Raw genomic sequence first — 10,559 nt, forward strand, 5'->3', positions numbered from 1 at the left:
GAGAGAGAGAGGTTACTATAAGTAGAGGAGACCTTCATTAATGACAATTATCTAACAGAGACAGAACAAGTCTTCAGCTTTGACTCAGCCACTCAGGTAATCTCTTCATTGCAAAAGCTTGAGCATTATGCATGATTTTTTCATCATTGTTACAGCTTCAAGTTTCCTTTTTTCTTCCCGCTCTATCTCTGTCTTTCATGAACATGCAAGATTTGTGAAATCAAGTTCGGGATTCAAAGTTTTGATTTTGATGCATGTGTTCCTATTTATGACTTGTGAAAATCATAACAAGCTTTTAAGTCTGATTCACTCTCTCTCTCTCTTTGTTTTATGATTTTAGTTCAGACGAATCTTTGAATGGTGCTGATACTGCCATGGAATATTCATGAGCATGGAGTTTGGGTAAAAGATTAAATGCAAACACTGTGGGAAAGAAATGTCGCTTGCAACATCTGAAATGTCACTCACTTGATGTGAACATGTCAAGTCTACTGTTAGAGATGTTGCAAGTGTTGTAAGCCAGACATTTCTTTTCCAGAGTGTTCACAGTCCTCTTCATTCCTGCTGGTTCAGATGATTTCCACCTTGATTCACAAGTAGCCGCCGAGTCTTTCTTTGCTCCTCTCTGGTTTTCATGTAGTAAAAGAAAGTGTGACATTTAAGTCAAAAGACTTGTTTAATCTTCAGTGAGGATATATAGGCAATGCATTTGATGGGGACAATGTCAAAATACTTCTTTAATATTTCTGGTGATGCTTGTTCTGATAGAGGCTTTATTGGGATCTTGACTGTTCAAAATGACAGTTCCTATCTGATGAACTTGAGCTGGCCATCACAGACCGCGCTGAAACTCCCTAGGCTTGACTTATATAACTTCAGTCTCTCCATCTCTTATGAGTTTGCACCACTTATGGACTTATTAATCTTTGGTTGAATCAGGAAACCCCCATTAGCTTCATCAAATCCAGTGACCGGACTGAGTCAAAGCCACAGCTGCATCTCTGGAGCAGTGACCAGTGAGACAGTTTCATCTCACCCTTCTCCAGGATTAGCAGCAGCATCAAACCACAAGTTGAGAATGAGATGGACAAGCTTGAAGGGCCTAAAGTATCTTCTCTGTCTCAGCCCATTATCATCCGCAAAGAACATAGCTTCTGAAGCCGAAGAAGACAAATGTGAATCCCCTGAGAAACGTCGCAGGGTTGAGAACAACGCTGAATCTGAAGATCCTGAGATATGGCAAGTGGTGTTTGTAACAACTCACTCAAAAGTAGATGTTTGTAGTGTCGATCTTTGTCGGACACGTGTAAACTTATCAAGTGTTCCCTTATATTTGCTTGCTGAATTCAAGTTGTTTAATTATTCTTTTAAGTCTACTTTCAAGGTAAACATATTGCAATATCAAAAGGTTGATTAAGAAGCCTAGAAAGAGAGGGAGGTTACTATAAATAGACGAGACCTTCATTAATTACAATTATCTCTAACAGAGACAGAGCAAGTTTTCCGCTTTCACTCTCTAGGGAACAAGGGTTTTGTTTCTCTTCTGGGTCTTGTCTTGTCGTCTCCTGTTATCCCCACTCGACGCGTAGACTCGCTTTGACTCAGCCACTCAGGTAACCTCTCGTTGCAGTCTATACAAACAAAAAAGTTGTTGGCTTTGATCTTCTTTTATCACTTTAAAGAGACAAGCTTGAGCATTAGGCATGATTTTTTCATCTTTGTAAAGCTTAAAGTTTCCTTCTTTACTCTCCATGAACATGCAAGATATCAATCGCTGTGAGATCAAGTTCGGGATTCAAAGTTTTGATTTTGATGCATGTTTTTGTTTTGTTTCACAGACTGTTTGTGACTTGTGAGAATCGTAACATGCTTTTAAAAGTCTGATTCACTCTCTCTCTCTCTCTCTGTGTTTTATGATTTTAGTGTGGACGAATCTTGGAATGGCTGATACTTCCATGGATATTCATGAGCATGGAGTTTGGGTAAACAAGAAGAGAAGGCGTGTTCAATGCAAACACTGTGGAAAAGAAATGTCTGGCTTGCAACATCTGAAATGTCACTTGGCTGGTGTAAGTCCAGATGTGACTCCCTGTGAACATGTTACATCTACTGTTAGAGAGTGGTTTCGAGGAGATGTGGTTACAATGGAGAAAGCTAATGCTCATAAGCATCAAGGAAGCCAAGATTCACCCGGAGGAAGTGTCTCTCCTACAGCTGTGGAGGCTAACAAAATGGTTTTGTTGCCAAACAAGTCCCAAGAGTGGATTGGTCAGTGCTCTTCCTATGCAAGCTTTTTCGATTTTTCAGCTGTGGATTCATCAGGCTTTAGAGAGATGATGATGATGACTGCAAGTGATGGTACTCTTCCTGATTCCCATGATTTAAAAGGATGGATGCTTCAAGAAGCGTTGGGAGAAGTGGAAGAGTATGTGAAGAAGATCAAAGATTCATGGGCGAGCACAGGTTGCAGCATCTTGTTGGAAGCTTGGGTTGACAGTAGAGGCCGTGATCTTGTTACTTTCCTTGCAGACTGTCCAGCTGGTCCGGTGTATCTAACATCTTTAGATGTCTCTGACATAAAGCACGACAGCAATGCTTTGATATCTCTAGTGGATGGGCTTGTTGATGAAGTTGGAGTGCAGAACGTGGTTCAGATTGTTGCATGCTCAGCTTCTGGTTGGGTTGGTGAATTAGGAGAGTCTTACGCGAGTAACAAGAAGGGAGTGTTCTGGTCTGTGAGTGTATCTCACTGCTTTGAGCTTATGCTGTTGAAGATTGGAGAGATAGATTCTCTTGGATACATTGTTGATGCTGTCAATGTGATTACAGATTTCATCAACAACAGTCCATTGGTTTTGAAGCTTGTCAGAGATCAAGATCACAGTCTCTCAATAGACATGACTGTGGTCTCCTCAGAGTTTGAGTTTTTCTTGCCGTACTTAACTCTAGAGAGTATTTTCAGGGCCAAGAACGAATTGGCAGCCATGTTTCTTTTATCTGATTGTAACAAGGAAGAAGACATAAGAGTCTCCAAGTTGGTGAATGATAGAAGTTTCTGGAAAGCTGTTGACAAAGTTCTGAAATGCACATCTCCTCTGATTCACGGTCTACTCTGGTTCTCTAAGGCCAACAATCAGCATGTTGGGAATATCTATGAAACTATGGATGTCATAAAGGAGATAATCGCCAGGGAGTTTAGTAACAAGGAATCATGTTATGAGCCGTTGTGGGATGTGATTGATGATGTCTGGAACAAGCACCTTCACAGTCCTCTTCATGCTGCTGGTTACTTCCTGAACCCAGCTACTTTCTACTCGGATGATTTCCATCTTGATTCAGAAGTAGCCTCCGGTCTTTGCGCTTCTCTGGTTCACGTAGTAAAAGAAAGTGACATTCAAGTTAAAGTTGCTACTCAGCTTGACATATACAGAGTTGGTGATGACTGTTTTAACGAGGCCAGTCAAGCTGATCAGATCACTGGAATCACTCCAGGTGTGTGAATCTCTTGACTTTTCATATATAGTTGTACTGTTTTGCAAACACTTGCGTTCTTGGAATCAGTTAGTGACAAAAGAGTTTTGTCATTTTTAATTCTCTCTTTGCAGCTGAGTGGTGGGCTCAAAAGGCGAGCAATCACCCAGAACTGCAGAGTTTCGCTATTAAGATTCTGAGCCAGACATGTGAAGGTACTTCAAGGTACAAACTACAGAGTAGATTAGCAGAGAAGCTGGTGCTCACTGAAGGAATGACCAGTTATGAGCAAGAGCGGCTTGAAGATTTGGCGTTTGTTCATTACAATCTTCATCTCAAAAGCTGCAAAGCCAAACTAAGTGAAGAGCAGTGAAGAAATTGTGCTGCAGGATAGTTATATATATATATATATATATAGACTGGCATGTTCAGCTTTTGTTTTTTTTTCTCAAGGTGCAGATAACAGTTATGTAGTTTATATGTTCATGAAATCCACTTTTTGAATCAACGCTGGTGAATGAAACAGCAGATATGTTGAGTATTAATATCTGATCACGCAGCACAATGATCAAATTTTGTCTTTTTAATATATCTTTCTCCTTAATCAAACTTCGCATGACGAGCTACACCAATAACTTCAAACCAGATCATTGCCATATGCGTCCAAAGCGTTAAGAGGGGGGAGACTGGATAAGACGAATTATCTGTGTTAACTACAGTGGGTTAGAGCAACATGACAAGGCCATGAAGCAGAAGCAATCGTCTTAGAAGCTGTTGGAAGTTGCTTTGGGTAAATACAATTGTCTAAGGGTGTTGTCAAACAAACTAAGGACACTGTGATTAGAGCTATGGTGTTTTGTGTTTTCATAGGGTATCTTAAGTTCGTTACAACAATCTTCATCTACAAAAGCCACACTAGGAAAAGAACACTCAACAGATTGTCTTAGCAGATGGCTTGAGCTTTTAGTCAATGTGTAGATTTTTATTTATGTAGTTTGGAATAATTCACTCACGCAAAACAATGATCAAGTCTTTTCTTGTTCTCCTTGAAACTATACGTATTTTTCTAGTGTGAAGATTTGGAATAATATACACAAGAATCCAACACATTTAAGCCAAAAAAATCGTATGAACACTAGAATAGACAATTATTTCAACACAAAGTTGTTCTCTACTCGTTGGTTTTCAAATTTCAAATATTAAACTCTACAAAAATCTTGAAATATTGTTATAAATTGTCAACAAAAAAACAACAGTCCACTAACCCCTGACCAGAAAGCGACAGAAAAAAAATTACTTAAACATGTATTCTTGCATGTGACAATGCATCAGGATTTTTTTTGTGATTTTCTCAAGATATTTTTTAAGTTTCTTATCTTCTTTTTAGTTTTTTTTTTTTTCCGTCAAGGTTTTGATTTATTAATAGGATGGGCCGCGCCCAACGGGTCAAAGCCCGATTACAACCAAACCAGACAAAAAACCCAGAAAACATAAACGGGCTGATACAATCAAAGTCGAAGCCCAAATCAAAAGAAACGGCCCACTGACCAAAACCTAAGCCCACCAACCAGCTTCAAGCCCGTGCACCGACAGGGAGATTGGAAGCGAGACGCGTGGACGAATCTGCATCGTTGTCGCTGCACGCATTGCTCCATCTCGACCTATCCTTTGCACCATCGGAGACTCGCCGGCGGAGATTACCGACACCGCGATACGACGGAGCTCATAAACCTGCAGAGCCTCCGTCCTCTCTAAAAACCACACTCATCGCTCTATCTTCGTGTCGGAGATCTAAACCGCTCCATCTAGATCCCCCTTACACGACTGAGCTTCCACAGAACCTTAACTGATCTTCCCGCAGTGTCTTCACGCCAGAGGTTACCACCGACACATCGAGGTTCCTCCGACTTTGAACCACTTCAAACACTGGACATGCGAATCAAAGACCACGACTTTCTTCCTTTAACCCTCGTCACCGACACCGGAAAGCTTCATCTTCTACCGAAGAAACCAAACGCCGAGACCCATACCCTAAAAACCCGATCCAAAATCGGATCACACACCAACTCCAAAAAGATCCAAAGAACTGGACCATCTTTAGCCGACAGCGTAAGACATAGGGAGTCTTCACCCTCCGGCGACTAATTCGGCGACGGCGAAGCTGACAAAGCCTTCGTCTCCCGATAACAAAACCGACGACGACGAAGCTGACTGAGCCTCCGTCTCTCGGGAGAACCACACTAACTAGACAAAACGGGAAGCTTCACCGCACCAAACTCAACGCAACCGCGCCGTTGCTCCAGAGACAGATCCACCGCGGGTGGTTGTTCCAGAGTTAAGGCAAGGCGGAGGGAAGAGGAGGCGAGATAGAAACGAGAACCACGAGCTTGGTTGGTCACACAAGAGGCTCCGGCGACGGCACGCGCGCTCACACGCCGTCCGTTCGCCGGATCCCGATCTACTTTATCTCTCTAAACTTCTCTCTCTCTTCTATACTTATACAAATCAGTTGCAGCTTGGAGTTTAGCTTATCGATCATCTTCTTTTTAGTTTAATTCACTTTTTTTCTTTGAAACTATTGAGAAAAAGACATGAAATTGCAAGTGCCCGTGTAAATTGAAAGTAGTGTGTTGCAGATTCTCTCCTCTGTTCTGTTCAACTGTACCTTTGTCTTGTACACTCTGCCCAATTACCAACTCATTATTTTATTTCATTATTTGGTAATAATAAGAGAGAGTAGACCTTTTTTGAGATAGCATTAAATGTTGACTCACAATAGAGAACTTTCTTTTGAAATTCAAATTGAGAAACTTTTTAAGATTGGAAAATAAATAGAAAGTGTGACACCTAGTTGTACCATTAAGTCAGATAGATAGATAGATCACTGTGAGAGAATCTAGCAGCACTTTCAGAAGAAGCTTAGGGTTTTGTTTCTTGAATCACATAGCTCTTCTTCTTCTCCGTCTGCCTGATTCTCGAATGTTCTCTTTCAGCCATTTTAAGAAGAAGAAGAAATAGAAAAAGGTTGGCTTGACTTTTGTTCCCATTGTTCCTTTCTCTTCTCTTTGTTTGAGTTTTATTTTTTGTTGCGGAAGATTGGTTACATTCTCTGATTAAAAGTTCCAATCTTTTTTACTTTGTTCTGGCCATTGACTTTGGTATATTCTTGAAGTCAATTACAAAGATTTGATCTTTCAGTGACCACTTGATATGTCTTTTTGGGATAAGGTCTTTACTCTTTAAATTCTGTCTTCTCTTTTCATCAAAGTTATTTATCTTCTTTATAAGGCTAACAGTACATGAGATTACCACAAGTAACTCCACCAAATCTTGAATTGCATGTTTAAAGATTGCATCTTTTGGTTACTTTAGCTGGTTCTTGAGTTATCTCCAAACCTATAACTGCTTCATCTGTCAAGAGTCTTGACTCAAGACCTTTCAATGTGAATTTTTGACCATGTGATACGTTTGGCTGTGTTTTTTTTTTTTTTGAAAACAACATGCTCCTGTGATTGTTTTCAGTATTATAAATGAGATTTTGTCCTTATTAGATGTTCACAGGTGTAACAGTGTTTCTCTTGCCTCTTCATCTTGTACTTGGACTACATGTGCTGAGAAAAATCCATAACCAAATCTCCATTATTTGATTAATGTCTTGTGATTAGTAGACAACTCAATTCGGTCTTTTTCTTTCCTCTAAGATGTTATCTTATCTCATTTATTATGTGAATCTAATTTTGTGCAGGGATTATATCATTTAAGTCTTATGTACTTTGAGAGAAGAACCTGAAGTATATTTGCTGTTATGGTAGTAACTGCCAAACTCCAGACCCTTAGGATGCATGGCTCTCAACTTTTGAAATCCAAGTAAGAATCATCATTTCTTTTTTTTTGCTATGTATCTTCAACTTCTGTATTTTGTTTCCAATTCTCCTTACTAAATTGACTTGAATGTCTCAACAGATCCAATTCAATATGGGGCACAGGAACCAAGTCAGATGTATGAACATACACTAAGTCCAGGATTTTACATGTTGAGTGAGTTTATGCAGTCTTTAAACAGCACTAAGAGCTTGCTATCTTGAATAATTTGTTTACAGGGCATAAAAAGCTGCCAAGAGTCTACAAGTGGAGAATCTTTTTCATATAGATTCCAACTTGAAGAGGATGTGAGCTTCTGAACTCAAGAAGAGTCTCCATTTTTCTAATTGTTTGCAGTGTTTATAATTCTAAAAGAAGGTTTTATGTTACAGGTAAAAAGATTGCAACTTCAACTCCAAGAAGAAGTGGAGTTGCATACTTTTTTAGAGAGCCTCATGGAGAAAGATCCTTGGGAGCTATCTTCTGCTTGTAGTGTTGTTCCACATCCTGTATGTTTCCTAATGCTACTGTGATTGATTTTTCGAAGTTACCTTTTTGTTTGGCTGATGATTCTTAAAATTTGGGGCAGGCTCAAGAGCTTCTTTCCAGTATAGCCACGCTAGAGACTGCAGTCACGAAGCTCGAGCAAGAAATGATGTCATTGAATTTCCAACTTAGCCAAGAACGAAACGAGAGAAGACTAGCTGAATATCATTTGACACATTCTGCTTCTCCACCAGTATGTATCTCCTTTGTTATTTCATCACTGTCTTGTTTTTTTTTCATTGTAATCTATATTGGTGTATAACTATGTCCTAGTTATGCAGAATTCTTCTTCTTCTTTGAGATATTTGGATTCTGAATTACATCAATCATCAGAAGACAGTCCACGTCAAGACCAAACAGTCCAAAACCAAGAATCTTCTTCTGAGTCATCATCTCAGGCAGAATCAACCGTTGAGGTATGAACTTGTATTCTTCTTTCCTATCACTCTTAAATGTATCTGACATTTTTGTCTTACTAAACCAGAAAGCATTGGACTCAAGTAATCAGTTTCTTGAGAAGAAGCTAATGAGGAAGACAAATGCTAGGAAGCTACCTAGAGGAATGCCACCTAAGTTCATGTGGGATCACCCTAATCTATTATCTGAAGAAATGGTGAGATGTATGAAGAACATCTTCATGTCTCTTGCTGATCCGACAGCAACTTCGAAAGCATCCTCAAACGAGAGCCAACTCTCACCGGTATCAGTATCACCACGAGGGCATCTATCAAGCTCATCTTCCTGGTGGCCTTCAACAGAACGGTCAATGATCTCTTCATGGGTGCAAAGCCCCCAGATAGATATCCAAAAGAACACTGATGTCTTGGCCACAGGACAAGTCTTTGATCCTTATAGAGTTCGTGGGAAGTTAAGCTGGGCAGAGATTGGAAACTACAGTTTGGCGTCCGAGGTTTCTTGGATGTCTGTTGGGAAGAAACAGTTGGAATATGCTTCTGGCGCACTGAGGAAGTTCAGGTATTGGAGTTACTCTTAACGTTTTTGTTAGTTTTATTAACTATAAGACTCGAAATAAATGATCATGGCTGGTTCTGTGAATAGGACACTAGTGGAGCAACTTGCTAGAGTGAACCCAATTCATTTGAGCTGCAATGAGAAGCTAGCTTTCTGGATTAACCTTTACAACGCGTTGATCATGCATGTTGGTTTCTTATTTTTTTCTTCTTCTTATTATCAAGAGCCATTCTGAATGTTTTATGAGAGTAGTTGTGGTCTTTTAAATGCAGGCGTATTTGGCTTATGGTGTCCCGAAAAGCGACTTGAAACTCTTCTCCTTGATGCAAAAGGTTACATATCACTTGTCATGCTTAGTTTTGTTCTTTGTTGTCTTATCTTATTCTTGTATGTTTTGCTCCACAGGCTGCTTATACTGTTGGAGGGCATTCATATACTGCGGCGGCAATGGAGTATGTGATACTGAAGATGAAACCTCCTACGCACAGGCCACAAATTGTATATAAAGCTTTTATACTCATCTTCATAGTTCTTCTTTTGTTTGTCTTTTTCTGAATATCAGATAACATTTACTCTATTTTCTGATGTGTAGGCTCTGCTTCTTGCCATCCACAAACTGAAAGTATCAGAAGAACAACGCAAGGCAAGCATCGATACACATGAACCTCTTCTCGCCTTTGCCCTAAGCTGTGGAATGTACTCTTCCCCTGCGGTAAGTAACTAAGCAAACTATCTTTCTCCTTTTATTTGGCTTTAAACTATGGAATGTGAACTCATGCATCTCGTTGCAGGTGAGGATCTACACAGCCAAAGGAGTGAAGGAAGAGCTACTAGAAGCTCAAAGGGAGTTCATACAAGCATCTGTAGGACTGAGCAGCAAAGGGAAGCTCTTGGTACCCAAAATGGTCCATTGTTACGCCAAGAGTTTGGTGGAGGATTCGAACTTGGGGGTGTGGATAGCGAAGTACCTCCCGCCACATCAAGCAGCTTTTGTGGAACAGTGCATCTCTCAGAGAAGACAAAGCCTTCTTGCCTCACGTAACTGTGGAATACTCCCCTTTGATTCTCGTTTTAGATATCTGTTTCTCCCCGACGACAACAACAACAACTCGTCTAAGTAATAACCTTTTAAAAGCTCTGTTTTGTCTGTAAAAAGCCTGTTTGACTTCATAAGAACCAAGAGCCATAAGGAGCCGTGTTCAGCAACATGATCATATTATTATTCCCAGCTTTAGTTTTGGAGCTTATCAGTGTACATTTAAAAAATAAAGTATATGTGAAAAAAATTTTGTTGAAAGTGTTAAAAGTTGTTGCAAATCTTACAAATAAATTTACTATTTACACACTTTCAACAACATTCTTTTCGTATATTTTATTAGCTTATAGCTTTGCCATAACGAAGGGATCTAAAGAGAGTTAAGACCCAACAGCTCAAATCGGATTCAAGTTAAAAGAAGCACCAAAATTTGAATCAAAATCACATATACACATTCGTCTGTACCTTAAGAATACATCAAATTAAATAATAAAACATCTAACTATATACCTCCTTGTGGAACCTAAATTAGCAGTAGCTGTGTAAAATGACTTTCCTCTGTGATATTTTCTCCATTTGCATCCTTTCTTCTAAGCATGAGCTCAAAAAGCGCACCCCTTAATAATCACATAGACGAGAGATATAACATGTCTGTCTATGTTGATCAGTCAGA

At 39.7% G+C, this 10,559-nt stretch overlaps 2 protein-coding genes across 3 annotated transcripts; both read left to right on the top strand.

The window, feature by feature from the left end:
* Positions 1-4,026, top strand: LOC108860493 (uncharacterized). Of its 2 annotated transcripts, none has more exons than XM_057001382.1 (4): positions 1-96; positions 341-1,613; positions 1,924-3,492; positions 3,606-4,026. In XM_057001382.1, the coding sequence occupies exons 3-4, from the start codon at positions 1,941-1,943 to the stop codon at positions 3,842-3,844; spliced, it is 1,791 nt and encodes a 596-aa protein (XP_056857362.1). In that variant the 5' UTR covers positions 1-96; positions 341-1,613; positions 1,924-1,940; the 3' UTR covers positions 3,845-4,026. The 2 variants fall into 2 exon arrangements, with proteins under 2 accessions (XP_056857362.1, XP_018489865.1); XM_018634363.2 differs by having other exon boundaries at positions 5-96; positions 346-1,613.
* A 2,245-nt stretch (positions 4,027-6,271) lies between these two features.
* LOC108861706 (uncharacterized) lies at positions 6,272-10,095 on the top strand. Its single transcript, XM_018635642.2, has 13 exons — positions 6,272-6,495; positions 7,217-7,338; positions 7,435-7,471; positions 7,572-7,640; positions 7,725-7,841; positions 7,922-8,071; positions 8,160-8,294; positions 8,363-8,853; positions 8,938-9,037; positions 9,123-9,182; positions 9,256-9,348; positions 9,443-9,562; positions 9,642-10,095. Exons 2-13 carry the CDS (start codon positions 7,277-7,279, stop codon positions 9,969-9,971), a joined length of 1,764 nt encoding a protein of 587 aa, XP_018491144.1. The 5' UTR covers positions 6,272-6,495; positions 7,217-7,276; the 3' UTR covers positions 9,972-10,095.
* The last annotated feature ends 464 nt before the right edge of the window (positions 10,096-10,559 follow it).

Source organism: Raphanus sativus, unplaced genomic scaffold, assembly GCF_000801105.2.
Source record: "Raphanus sativus cultivar WK10039 unplaced genomic scaffold, ASM80110v3 Scaffold3563, whole genome shotgun sequence".
Classification (NCBI taxonomy): Eukaryota; Viridiplantae; Streptophyta; class Magnoliopsida; order Brassicales; family Brassicaceae; genus Raphanus; species Raphanus sativus.